Raw genomic sequence first — 14,584 nt, forward strand, 5'->3', positions numbered from 1 at the left:
GACAGGACTGAGCAGCAGCACCGGCACCCTGCTCACTGATGAGCATCTCAGGCGGGTGTTGGAATATACTCAACACCGCTCACTCGCTGGTCATTTCCAACATGCAACTGGCCCAGAAGCGACGACGGCAAGACATGAAGAGATGACAGCCCGGACCCAATGAGGCAGGAAGGGACTCAGGATAAATGTCACTTCCTACTCTACCTGGCCAGGACAGCTTGGCCACTTCACACACATACACACACACATATGCACATATGCACACATATGCACGTGTGCGTGCGTGCACATACACACACACGACTCTCTTTCTCTGGAGCTGGACCTGCTCCTGGCCCCTTTGAGCCCCTACTTCCTGAGGCTCAGAGGACACAGGGAAGGTGTCAGCAAAAGTCTCCCGGCCTCAGAAGAAGGTTGGGTGAGGGACGGGAAGGGGGACCAGCCCAGGCGTGTGGGGGGCTTCATTGCCCTCCTCACAATAGCAAATCCTCCTTTTACAGCAGTGGAACCTGATGGTCAGACAGCGTGGCATCGACTCAGTGCAGCCAGTTAAAGCCAGACTGCACGGATGAGGGTGAGGACCCGCCCAGACACGGCTCTGGAGTGCGCTTGTTGGGGGCCTGTGTGTGGCGGGGAGAGAGGCTGGGATGAACGCAGAGACCTGGGGCCACAGGCCAAGCCCCAGGAAGCGCACAGCAGTTAGGGTGAGCAGCGGCCCTGCCTCCCCCTCCCTGCCCCACCAGCAGGCAGAGGGCGGGAGTCTCCCGGCTATGCCAGGAATGCAGCTGCAGCAGGGCTGGCAGGGGGACAAGGCAGCTTGCTGCCCGGAGGGCGGGTGGAAGGGTGCTGCCAGGGTGGAGGGGGCCTCTCTTCTTGCCTCATCCTCTCCCCAGGGGCCCCTCGTCCTGGGCGGCGCGGGGCCGGGTGGCACAGACCTCTTTCCGGGGCAGTTCCCGCTCGGCAGTGGGAACCTGCTCATCCGCGGGCGAGGCGAGGCACAAACGGGCTGGGGGTGGGGGGTGAGGGGCGCGCCGAGGGGGCAGCGGCTCTGCGTCAGCAGCCCCGCCCACCACCCGACAGGAGCCGAGGCGATTGTTCCCAGCAACGCGCACCCAAGCCCCAGGCACACCGCTCCAGGGCAGCTTTCTGAGCCAAGGAGGCGGGACCGGCTTCCACCAGCGAGAACAGGAGAAGGGAGGAGAATTCCCTCTCCTGTTTCTGCGGGCTTGTCGCAAGCCCCTGGGCTCAGACTCCAGGTCTACTGCTCTTGGAAGCCAGAATGTTGCCAGTCGCCGCCTTTGATGAGCCCCTCTGACAGATGAGGAGACTGAGGCTACAGCTCAGCTGTGCGTGCCGCTCAGCTCCCGGCCGAGGTCCTAACCAGGGCCCCCCAGGGCAGTGAATTCTCCGGCACAGAGGCTGTGAGGGACCCAGCACCGGAGTCTAGCGTGTGACCCACGGGGGCTCTTGGTGGCCTCGCAGGGGTCGCTGCAGGCCCGTCCCATGAGGTCTAACTGGGGTCTCCCAGATGGACAAGCTCCAGCCCACAGGAGGGGTTCTGCCCTGCATACCCGGCTCCCTAACCTCCCTGCACCGGAGGAGGGGACCTCAGGCTCGCTCTGCGCGCTCCAGGAGATGAGCGCTGGGAGGCCCGCAGAGAGTCGGGACGGGGCACCGCCAACACACCAGCGCCCTGCCGCCCGGCCCAGGCGCCCAGCCCACACCGGCGGGTGGACTTTCACCGGCAGCTCACTTTCTGGTCCCCGTTTGTAGGTTGTTCCAGATCCTCCTGACAAGCCTACACAACACGGGGCAGGAATAATCTCCTCCTCTTGTTGACGGGAAAACAGACCAGAATTGTCTGTGGTCACCAGGCGGCCGCTCCTGCCCCCAGCCTGCCGGGTCCAGTGCCCCTGCAGGGACAAAGGGCAGAGCCCAGCCTGCTTGGTTTCTCCTTAGGGATAGTTTTGAGCACTGCTGAGCTCTTAGGTGAGGGTTTCCTGGTGACTCAGTGGTAAAGAATCCACCTGCAGTGCAGGAGACCTGGGTTCGATCTCTGGGCTGGGAAGATCCCCTGGAGGAGGGCATGGCAACCCTCTCCAGTATTCTTTGCTTGGCGGGCTGCAGTCCTTTGGGTTGCAAAGAGACTGAGGGACGGACAATGAGCATACGCGGATCCGCGGTGGGGGCAGGGAGCAGGGAGAAAAATGGGCGGGGAGGACAGTCCTGGGGAAGCCCCCATGGGTTCCTCCACAGCCAGGCCCTCCAGACTGCTACTCTGGGTGGGCCAAGGGAGGGAGAAGGCTCACGGGGCCCCGGGTGACTGGGGGTCAGAGTCCTGGGGAGAGAGCCTGGACCATGATGTCAAGACCGGCCCCCTCCAGGGGAGCTCCCGGGGGGCCCTGGTTCCAATCCAGGCTCTACTTGAGTTCTCAGTGACTTACCTGGGGGCTGTGAAAGGATAAAACCCAGGTGGTCAACATCAACATCTTTGCCAGGCAGCCCCTGATGCCGAGGGTGTGTGTCTGTGTGTGTCTGTGTGTGTAGGGGCAGGGAGGTTGGGGACCTGCATTTTGCCTGGCTGGATGACTCCACCTGTCTTTTAAAGGAAGAGAGCAGCTCACTCCCACTGGAGGCCTCCAGGAGCCGGAGGGAAGCAAGCGCTGCTGGAGTCTGGCTTAGCCTGGGGAGGGATGGGAAGAGGCCTCCCCGAGTGCCTGCTCAGCCCCCCTCGCCTTCTGCCACCCGCCCTCCCAGTCACAGGCCTCAGGGTCTTTCTCTTGGCCAGCTGTCAGGGTAAAAGTGTTCTAGGACCCATGGGTGGGGCAGGTCAGGGGGCTCAGCTGTGACCCCTAAGCTAACCAGCAGAGTGACTTTGACCTTGGGCAGGAGACAAGCTCTTCCTCATGAGTTAAATCAGGATCATTATCTCTTTGTGTTGTTGGAAGAATGAAACCAGATTGTTGTTCAGTTGCTCAGTCATGTCCGACTCTTTGCGACCGCATGGACTGCAGCATGCCAGGCTTCCTTGTCCTTCACCATCTCCTGGAGTTTGCTCAAACTCTTGTCCATTGAGTCAGTGATGTCGTCCAACCATCTCATCCTGCCCTCACTCTTTCCTAGCATCAGAGGCAGCTCAGACTTGAACCAGATCCCTTCCAGCTACGCTAGAGGGGCGTGCATGAGTGCTCAGTTGTGTCCAACTATCTGCGACTCCATGAACTGTAGCCCTCAAGGCTTCTCTGTCGGTGGGATTCTGCAGGAAAGAATACTGGAATGGGTTGCCATGCCTTCCTGCAGGGGATATTCCTGACCCAGGGACTGAACCTGAGTCTCCTGCATCTCCTGCATTGCAGGTGGATTCTTTACCCATCGAGCTGCCCGAAATTAGATACAAGATAATATTTTTAAGGAGCCTCCATACTCTTCTTCATAGTGGCTGTATCAATTTACATTTTCACCAACAGTGTAAAAAGGTTCCTTTTTCTCCACACACTCTCCAGCTTGTATTGTTAGTAGATTTTTTGATGATGGCCATTCTGACCATGCGGAGAAGGCAATGGCACCCCACTCCAGTGCTCTTGCCTAGGAAATCCCATGGATGGAGGAGCCTGGTAGGCTACAGTCCATGGGGTCGAGAAGAGTTGGACATGACTTCACTTTCACTTTTCAATTTCATGCATTGGAGAAGACAATGGCAACCCACTCTGGTGTTCTTGCCTTGAGAATCCCACGGGTGGGAGCCTGATGGGCTGCCGTCTATGGGGTCACACAGAGTCGGACACGACTGATGTGACTTAGCAGCAGCAGCAGCATTCTGACCACGTGAGGTATTCACTTCATTGTATTGAATTTTTCTAACAATTAGTGATGCTGAGCAACTTTTCATGTGCCTCTTGGCCATCTGGATGTCTTCTCTGGAGAAGAGAAGTGTCTAGTTAGGTCTTCCACCCATTTTTTGATTTTTTTTTAAAATTGAATTTGCATGAGCTGTTTGTATATTTTGGAGATTAATTCCTTGTCAGATGCTTCATTTGGAAATATTTTTTCCTATTCTGTTGGTTATCTTTTCATCTCATTTATGGTTTTATTTGCTGTGCAAAAGCTTTTAAATTTAATTAGGTCCCATTTATTTTTGTTTTTATTTTCATTACTGTAGGAAGTGGGTCAAACAAGACCTTGCTGTGATTTATGTCAAAGAGTGTTCTTCTGATATTTTCTGCTAAGAGTTTCATAGTGTCCGATCGTACATTGAGGTCTTTAGCCCATTTTGAGTTTACTATTTTTAAAAATAATTTATTAGTCAATTTGCTGCAACGGATCTTTAGTTGTGGTGTGTGGAATCCAGTTCCTGGATTAGGGGTTGAACCCAGGGCACCGCATTGGAGCACGGAGTCCTAGCCACTGGGCCGCCAGGGCAGCCCTGAGTTTATTTTTGTGTATGGTACTAGAGGGTGTTCTGATTTCATTCTTTTCCATGTGGCTGTCCAGTTTTCCCAGCACCAAGAGACTATCTGAAGAGAGATTCTCACTGAAGAGACTATCTTTTCTCCATTGTATATTCTTGGCTCCTCTGTCATAGATTAGCTGACCACAGGTGGACGGGTTTATCTCTGGGCTTTCTATCTTGTTCCATTGGTCTATATTTCTGTTTTTGTGCCAGTACCATACTGTCTTGATGATTGTAGCTTTGTAGTAGATTCTGATGTCGAGGAGCCTGATTCTTCCAGCTCTTTTTCTTTCTTAAGACTGCTTTGGCTATTCAGGGTCTTTGTGTTTCCATACAAATTGTAAAATTTTTTGTTCTAATTCTGTGAAAAATTCCATTGGTAATTTGATAGGGATTGCACTGAATCTGTAGATTGCTGAACTACCATATGATCCTACCACTGGGCTCATGCCCTGAGAAAGCCGCACCTCAAAAAGGCACACGCACCCCGATGTTCACTGCAGCACTATTTACAACAGCCAGGACGTGGAAGCAGCCTAAGCGTCTACTGACAGACACATGGGTGAAGATTTGGTCCATATATACAATGGAATATTAGTCTGCCATAAAAAAGAATGGAATTGTGTCATTTGCAGAGATGTGGATGGACTTAAAGTCTGTCATACAGAGTGAAGTAAATCAGAAACAGAAACACAAATATTGCATATATTATGGAATCTAGAAAAATGGTACAGATAAACCTATTTGTAAGGCGGGAAAAGAGATGCAGACACAGACAACAGATGTGTGTACACGGTGGGGGACAGAGAAGGCAGGTGGGGTGAACCGGGAGATTGAGCCTGACATATATACACATACATATACACATATATACACATATACACATATATATACATATACACATATATATACATATATACACACATATATACATATACACATATATACATATATACACATATATATACATATACACATATATACATATATACACACATATATACATATACACATATATACATATATACTCATATATATACATATACACATATATATACATATACACATATATATACATATATACACACATATATACATATACACATATATACATATATACACATATATATACATATACACATATATACATATATACACATATATATACATATACACATATATACATATATACACATATATATACATATACACATGTATAAAATAGGTAATTAGTAGGCACCTGCTGTATAGCACAGGGACTCTGCTCAGTGGTGACCTAGATGGGTGGGATGGGGGTAGGGTGGGAGGGGAGGGGATATATGTATACATATGGCTGAGTCACTTTACTGTACAGCAGAAACTAACAACATTGCAAAGCAACTATATCCCAATAAATTAGAAAGACAAATAATAGACATAATTGAGAATGACAGCTTCAAAAAAATAATATCGTCTAAGTGTTTAGCCTACAGTGTTTGGCACAGAGTAAGAGCTTAATAAAAGAAGAATTAATTTGGTGCTAACCCCACTGTCCAGGGGGATCTGGGCAGGGGGTTCTGCAAACCTCTCAAACCATACTAGCTCAATCTGGTTCCCAGGAGGCTGGCACTCCAAGTGGGAAGCCCTGCTAAGGACACAGTGAAACAGCAAGGACAGAGGGACAAACGGGACAGGTGTGCCCAGAAGCCAGGAGCAGTGGGCACTCCAGCAGCTGCCACTGGGCAAGGCTCCACACAGGCGTCCAGGAGACAGGGAGATGTGTAGGACAGAGCGTGAGGTGAGGAGCTTACCTGGTGTCTTGTCCCACAAGAAAACTTGGGGTCCTGCCCAACAGGTGATGGAAGGTATGATTTAAAAATAATTCCAATAAAATCTCAGGCAGAGCTTGAAAGCCAGATGCTGTTGCAGCTCTGAGCAGGGCAGGGCCCGCTGGGCTTGCTTCCTGGCCCTGTCCTTTCAGAATCTTTACCCTGTGCCTCAGCACCCCATCCCTGTTCCCCTCATTCTTCTCAGCATGGCTGACTCTGTCCCCAGCTTCCAGGGCCAGGCGGCCGGGCCAGGGGACCTGAGACACCCTTCCTTAGCATGAAGGGTTAGCTTTGGCAAGTCCACCCCAGATCCCTGGCTTCAACACAGCTCCTGCCCTCCTGCCCTCTCTCGAGAACTCCTCGAGGCCCCTGGACTGGGTCAGAAACAGATGGGGGTCTCCCAGAAGGGCTGGGACGGACCACATGGCAGATGATTTAAAAAAGGGAAAAGGCAAGGAAAGCACAGTTCATTCTCCCTGGGAAGTGAGCTCCTTGAGCTGGGTCTTCTCGGTGCCTGGAGGAGGCACGAAGCTGACCCCTCATTGCTCACAGGGGGTCTCCACGGCCTCTTGTGCACCAGTCCTTGTCCCCCTCTCTTAGTCCAGGGATGCAGGAAGAGGGACAGGAGGAAGAGAGAAAGTGTGTGCAAGAGAGAGACCCACAGAGGCAGGGTGCATGAGTCAGGTGTGACCTGGGCATGCTGGCGAGGGGCCAGCGGCTGGGCCTGGGGGAGGGGAGAGGTCTTGTCTTCACCTCGATGAGGGCAGTGGTGGCGACACAGGCCTGGGGGACATGACCCCCCGCCTCACTCTGGGGGAGCCCAGGGACATCGGGAGGACCCCTCCCCAGCGCAGGGCTGTGATCTGCCCATCCTCAGCCTGGCTCATGTGACAGCCCCCTCCCTTCTAGGGCAATTCTTTCTGGCCACCCACCCCAGGCCTGGTCAGCTCTCTCAAGGGTGCTTTCCTTCCAACATTCAGTCCCTAAGCCAAGCCCCACAGGCTGGCCCAGGGCCCCCTCCATGGGGTCCTCTGAGTACTACCTGCTGGCCGCTGAGCGCAGAGTGGACGCGCTGTGGCTTCCCCGCCCTGGCCGGCCTCATCCAGCCTCCTCGGCTCGCACCACAGCGCCTCCTCTCTCAAGCCCAGGTCCTGACTTCACTAGCTTGAAGCCCTTGTCCCTTCATACTGGCTGTCTCCCCTCCATCCTCGTCATGTCAGAGCAAGCCCAGAGCCCCAGAGCTTCCAGAGAAGCCACCCATTGGTACCGAGAACGCCAACCTCTGCCCCGACCTGGGCGATGAGCAGTCGTGCCCGAGTCTGGCATCAGGGTCAGGAGACAGGTCCAGTGGGCCCTCTGGGAACATCCTGCCCTCGACCCCCCTTTTGGTCACAGGCCTCCTTGAAGGGAACGGGGCACAGGGCCACTTGTCCTGGACTCTCCATCGAAGGACGCAAAAGCGCCTTTGCCCTGGGCTGGCGGGCTTCCCCGGAGGCAGTGCCAATGCCATCTCTGGGCCCCTGGGGTCAGGGCCTCAGGAGTCCTGGCCAGATGGGCCCGGCAAACCGCCAGTGGGCCCCTCCGGTCAGCTGTGCTCCTTGGGTGCGCTCCTCACATCTCCCCATGTTGTAATAACATCTTCTGGGGGAGATCTGGCCTCCTCACCAAACTGTGAGCTGGCCTTTTGTTCCCAGTGTCCAGCAGGGGTTGGGAATATTTAAGGACGTAAACACTTGTGTCTGTTTCCGGAGGAGATGGCAAGATGACAGCGGGCAAGTCCCACGAATCAGGCTGGAGGGAAATGCACCCAGTCTGCTTCCCTCCTGTGCCCCGGGGCAATGCCATCCCGCACGTCTTGGCTCCACCGCCACTGGTGACCACCCAGCCCCTCCAGGAGCCCCTGACCAGCACATGGGTGCGCCTGACCACAGCCGGATGCTGGTCTCCGCGCGAGGGCGGAGAGGCTCCCGCCTGTCTCGGCCTCCTGCCAGTGGTCGCAGGCGCCCGGCCGCTCTGCCTCGCGCACTGCTCAAGCTGGGCGTGTCTGCCTCGTCCTCGTGCCCTTCTCAGCTTCAGGGATCCGGGTGCGGGACCTCCCTCTGGGGTCTTTGCAGCCAGACCTTGTACGTGGTTCCCGGGGATCCACCACCACGGTGGGCCGTTTACTGCCCCAGGTCAAGCTCGTGAGCTACCGGCGCCTGCCCCCGGGTCCTGGTCTCCCCTCATCATGAGCAGCCACGCTGGTGGCTCCGCGCCCCCTCCCCTCGGCCCCTCGAGCCCCGGGCGCCACCCCGCCCTGCCCCGTGCCCGCTACCTTCTCCCAGTCCACCGCCTTGAGCTTTGGCTCCATCACAGGGTCTGTCTTCTGAGTGCTCGCGGAGGCCACAGACCCATTCTCCACGGGACCCTGGGGAGAGAAGACAAGAGAGGATTACCGATTGTGGCAAGGGAAGAGAGCCCCGCGGCCGAGCACAGTGGGGGCAGGGTGGGCGGAAATCGAGGATTCTGAGCGCACTGGAAAGCGGGTGAGCACTGAGTGGGCGGTCTTATTCCTGGCACTTGTCTTCTCTCTTAGAAATACACATTAAAGCGAGAGGCAGAAAGATCCAGGGGAGAAGACAAGCTGGCAAAGAGACTGGCAGGAAACGAGAGCCGGCAGGGGGAATGCCCGGGCCCAGGGGAGCCCTGCCAGCCCCTCCCCAGGCTCCTGGCAGTTGCCAGGCCAAGAGTCGCAGGGTGGCACCCAGGAGGCCTGGCAGGCTCGCCGGGTCACACCTGATGACGACATGCTGTGCCTCTCTTCCTGGTGAGCCAGCGGTGCTGGTGAGCCACAGATGGGCATCTAGGGCCACACGCCCGCAGAAGGAGAGCCCGCAGGGCACACGGGCCAGGCCTCCAGGGACTCTCAGGTGTGAGTCAGCAGCCGGATACGGGGCGGGGCTGGCAGAGGAGAGCCCAAACGGGCTCAAGGTCAAACACAAGGGGCGCAGAGGCAGAGGCAGGAGGAAATGGAATGTACCTCGAAAATCACATGGCCCCAGCTGGCCCTGATGTTATGCGGGGTGAGGTCAGAGAGGGCTGGCATGTAGGCGAGGAGCACATTTCCCTCCAGGAAGAGTGGGGAGAGCCCTCACCAGTAGGAGAGGCCTGTCCTGTGAGTCCCTGAGACTAAAGGAAGGTGTGGGGCTGGGGGCCGTGGAGAAGGGGGCCTGAGAGGTTGAGGAACTGCAAGAAGCTGAGAAGACTGCTTGAGCAGCCAGTTGGGGTTTCAGCTGTTACGATTCTTATATTTTCACTTCCAAATGAACTGACAGAACCTGATGGCAACAGTACTGCTGTCATTTACTGGGAAAAGCCAAGTACAACCCAAGTAAAAGGGGCTTTTGTGATCCTGTCTTGGTCTGGGTATCTCAGTATTTTTAATTTGTGTCACCATGTTAATATTTGAATTCTTTTTTTTTTTTAAAGCATCTCTGAAGATGTCTTGAGGACAGAGAGAATTTTATAGTATTTCATACAATGAAATTCCCTAACTATCCAATATAAAAATGTCATATAATAATCTTGTCCCTTTTAATTTTGTGCTACTATGGTTTTCCCAGTGGTCATGTATGGATGTGAGAGTTGGACTGTGAAGAAGGCTGAGTGCCGAAGAATTGATGCATTTGAACTGTGGTGTTGGAGAAGACTCTTGAGAGTCCCCTGGACTGCAAGATCCAAGTCCATCCTAAAGGAGATCAGCCCTGGGATTTCTTTGGAAGGAATGATGCTAAAGGTGAAAGTCCAGTACTTTGGCCACCTCATGCGAAGAGCTGACTCACTGGAAAAGACTCTGATGCTGGGAGGGATTGGGGGCAGGAGGAGAAGGGGACGACAGAGGATGAGATGGCTGGATGGCATCACTGACTCGATGGACATGAGTTTGGGTGAACTCCGGGAGACGGTGATGGACAGGGAGGCCTGGTGTGCTGTGATTCATGGGGTCGCACAGAGTCGGACACGACTGAGCGACTGAACTGAACTGATCCTCAAAACACCCTCGAGCACCTCTAACCATGGTTCTCTCCCTCCGGGATAGCTCCTGTCTCCCGGTCCCCCCGGGTCTTTTCTTAAGTAGGGTGATTGAATCCTTCTCTGCACCCCAACCCCATTCACTCACTCCAACTCCATCCATCTCTCTCCACAAAAGGCTTGTCTTGGGGTCCGCCCATCCCAAGCAGGGAAGGGGTTATCATTTGAATCGGCGTGTGATTTTTCTGTCTGCGCTACACTTTTCAGACATCCCTGAGTGGCAGACACAGGTCTATCTAGGGCATGTGCTTCGCAACAACTCCCGGAAGCAGAAGGAAGGTCCCTGTTTGCCAGCACCGGACACAGCACTCATCTACCCATCCCGTGCTTCTGCTCATGGAAGGCCTAGGGAAAATCTTCCCTCTGCTCAGCTGCCGCAGTGCTCAGGGACAACTTCTGGCTCTTGCCCTCTAGGACTGCACAAGCTCTTTTCACCTAGTAGCTTACATATAGACCCGAGAACAGACCACTGCCATCTGCTTTTCCCTAAGATCCCCTTAGGACATAATAGGGTCTCTATGCATAATGACTGGTCCCTGTTCCTCCTCCAAGGTGGGTGTGACTGGGGACGCGGGCAGCACCCAGCAAGGCCCGTGACTCCCTGTCCTGGAACATCCTATTTCAGGCCATGGGAACAGAGCTCCCATCAGCGCTCTGACCGCCATCTTCCGCGGCTCATTCATTTAACTTCTGGCCACCTGAAGTTGTTTTCTGTGGTGTTGAGAGCTGGTGTGGCCCGGGAGGCGATTTGGACCTGCAAACCTGCTCACTATGATGAAGACTGGGATGCCAGGAATAGTGATGAACAAGAGGGCAGAAGGCAATGGAAATCAGAGAAACCCTAAGAAATGGGATCATGGAGGGGAGTTTGTAGGGATGGAAGCCCTGGCTCCATGTCTGCCTCCTCGTCAGGGGCTGGCGGTGTCAGTGAGCATCACTATGGTCTTTTTCCCTCTTGCATGGATCTCATCCACACCCACTGCCCTCACCCACTCATCCACAGACAGGCGTCTGAACATCTGCAGAGTGCCACCCACACATCAGCTCAGGAGACTCTGCAACGCCCCTCTCTCTAACACTGGTCCTGCTTCTTATCCCAGGGAGGATGTTCCCAAAGGCTGACAAGATTCTCTGATCTTCTGACCACTTTCCTAAGAGTGACCACACTAGTATCCTCTGCAGGTTGGCTTGTCCTTGACTTCCCTGTATTTCACATCTTTCCCTCATTATTTGCAAACTCTTCTCCCTTTATGCCCTTGAATTAACCCAGACTTTTCCCTTGAGCAATAGGGATGAGTTGCCATTTGCCTTGCATTTTTCTCCTCAAATGTCATCCTACCTATCATGACAACAATGGTTCATGTGCACGAAGCCTTACCATGAGCCCAGCCCTTTCATCTTCATAACAACTGTGTGAGAGAGGCATGATTATTATTCCTACCTGACGGGTGAGAGGACCGAGGCGTGAAGCAGCCCATAGTTAATGAGAAAGTGGAGCCTGCAGCTGGGCTGGCAAACATTTTCGTGACCACCATATACTTTTCGCTTAACCAGTCTAGCCAGAAATGATGTCTTCATTCCAACTTAGGAAAAAACAAAACAAAACACCCTTTTCACGTGTCCCAGCGCCTCAGGTGGTGGGTACACTGTTCGGCCTCGTGGTGTTTTTGCATGTGTGGGCTGTGATCTTGTTTCTCCAAAGGTGCTACAGATTCCAGCAGGGCAGGAAACTACTGCCCTCTCCAGGCACCTAGGATCGGCTCTTGAGCATACCTCATGCTCCACTCATGTTCCCAGAGTGAACCATGTTTTGGTGTTTGCTCTCTGCAACCCCTGAGATTCCAGACCCCTGAGTCACGGCAGGGGTCTCAGGGGACCCTGGCTATGTTACTGGGTGGAGCCCTGAAATTCCACAAGGCTCCTGCTCCTTGGAAATGTAAATCGAATGGTGTGAGCACATCTGCTTGGAAGCGATGCGGCGCAGGACGCTTAACACACCACCTGAGAACGCCGCCCCACACTGGGTGGGCCGGTGCCCAGACACAAGGGCCAAGTTCCGGAAACCTGAGCCATAGATCATCCTCAGTGCCCTTTGCCCCAGTCCATGGAACAGACGTGAAGAGAACTGAGATTACATTAGTCTGATACAAAATGACAAGCATCTTATTTTGCCAAAATAAGATGTATTTTTTCAAAAAAATTATCATTAGCAGCATTTCATAAATGAAAGTAGGTAGAAAATACACACTTGCAGCATAAAAGGCAGTTCTTCCCGAGGAAGGGCATCTGGCAACTTCACACGAGGATTAAATAACAATGATAATAATAAAAGATTGCATTTAAAAATATATATTAATGCAGAAAAGTGACAACCTAAATTTTTGTTCTGTGAGCATTAATTGTACGTCATTGTTTTCTCGGTTCACAGGGGTCAGTGTGGGGGTTCTAATCTCTGTGTAACAGGAAGTGGATCAAAGGCGCTCTTTGTTCCAGCTCTAAGTTTTCTTAACAAATTACTGAAAATCTAGTTTCACTGAGAGATGTTGGCTGAAAACGAAAACAGAACCTTCAGGGGACTTTGCTGCTGCTGGTGTTTGGCTGAAATACTTCAGGTGTAACGAGGGAGAAGGAGGGAGGGCCCCAGGCTCTCGGGCCCTCTGGTCCTGTCCCGCGCGGGCTCCCGTCTGCCTCCCCAGCCCCAGGCAGTCACGCTGCCCTTGGATCCTGCCCCAGCAGGAAGGTGGGGAGAGGGGGAAGTGGCAGGAAAAGCTGCCTCCTCCTGTCTTCCTGCCGCCTCCTGCCGTCCCAATCCCAGGCAAGCACAGCCCGAAGGTCCTGGAGGCGCCAGGCAGCCCTGTCGTGAGTGGGATGCTTTCAGCTGGCAGATCCCAGGCGGGCAGCATGAGCAAGGTGCTTTCCAGGTGGCCTCATCTGGACCACAGCCCTCCCTGGGAGGAGCCCAGGTTTATTAACCACAGGACTGCACACGGCTCTAACATGGGAGGAGATTTCAAGGAGAACCAGAGCAAGCAGCACATGGGAACTGCCAGGAGCAGAAATGCCCTCAGGGACAAGGAAGTGTCCTCTAGTGGACTGTTCTTCCAGGGTCTAGTTGTGAGTTTTCAAAAGGTCTCCCGTTCCAACTTGGGCTGCTCCCATGTGAATCAGGGCAGGGGGTGGGTGCTCCAGGAAGTCCTTCCGGGAGCCGTCACACCGCACCACATCCACTGATCGGGGCCATGCCTTCCAGACTTCCTGGCCTCTGTGTTTATTTTATAGGTGAGCTGGGCTCAGCCTTGAATTCCATGGTCAAACACCAACCATGAATCAGAAGTGTGTAAAGGTCATTCCTAGGGACAGGTACCATTCAGACTTTAAAAGGCCTCTAAAAAAATTTCTTAGAAACTTCCACAATGCATTATTTAACAGACTCTCCTGATCCTGGAAGCAAACCTTAAAAACAAAAAGCCTTAACCAAAAAGCATGAGGAAGTGAAGAATACTTCTGTGCTTTTCCAGGTTTAGGACATTGTCCTGGGTCCTGCCATCAGACCGCATAGCCGCAGACTTTGGGGAAGGGAAGTGAACAGTTCTGAAGTCAGACGCACAGTGGCTTTTGTAAGAATGATCAGCCCGCGTGCTGACAGGTGAGGCTTGACACCTGTGCCCGATGACAGCTTTCCTGGAGGGTCTACCCTCCAGACAGAGTGACACCAGACTGTCCCAGGTAGCAAGGATGGAGCTCCTGAGCATTCCACCCTGGGAAGGCAGGCGGCAGATCCGGCTAGAAGCACATGTTATGGTCAGGCCCAAGGCTGTTTGCGAGGAGCTGTTTGGTGAGCTCAGCAGAGTCGTTCAGGGGCTGAAAACGTGTTGCTTCGCTGTCCCTCTTGTGGGGACTGCCTCCCAAGCCAGAGTGCAAGCCCCACGAGGGTAAAGCCCCTCCTGCCCCACTCCCTGCTGGGCCCTTGGCTGCTGGCACGGGGTCAGCACGTGAATGTGTCCTGAATGGGAGGCTGCGCGCAGACAGCGGCCTGGTTAGGCTCTGGGGGGTCCCAGCAGGCAGGATGGCTAACGGGGTAGGGGGGAGGTCAGTATGCCCCGCTAAGGAGACTGGGTAGGCAGCACTGCCCACTCACAGCTGGAAGCCACTGGCCATGCTGGGCAATATGGGGGGGAGGGGCTGAGCTCCTTCAAGCCTCCCAGCCACAGCCCCAGGCCACAGGGAGAGAGGCCAGTGAGACATCAGCACCGGC

The 14,584-nt window shown here is 53.8% G+C and overlaps 1 protein-coding gene across 1 annotated transcript in view; it reads right to left on the bottom strand.

Annotated features, from left to right (window-relative positions):
- Positions 1-14,584, bottom strand: part of FA2H (fatty acid 2-hydroxylase) — a 55,617-nt gene that overhangs the window by 16,271 nt on the left and 24,762 nt on the right. The window contains exon 2 of the mRNA XM_052656294.1: positions 8,573-8,665. Coding sequence (XP_052512254.1) covers positions 8,573-8,665 — 93 coding nt within the window. The remainder of the gene's footprint in view (positions 1-8,572; positions 8,666-14,584) is intronic.

Source organism: Budorcas taxicolor, chromosome 18 (genome assembly GCF_023091745.1).
Source record: "Budorcas taxicolor isolate Tak-1 chromosome 18, Takin1.1, whole genome shotgun sequence".
Classification (NCBI taxonomy): domain Eukaryota; kingdom Metazoa; phylum Chordata; class Mammalia; order Artiodactyla; family Bovidae; genus Budorcas; species Budorcas taxicolor.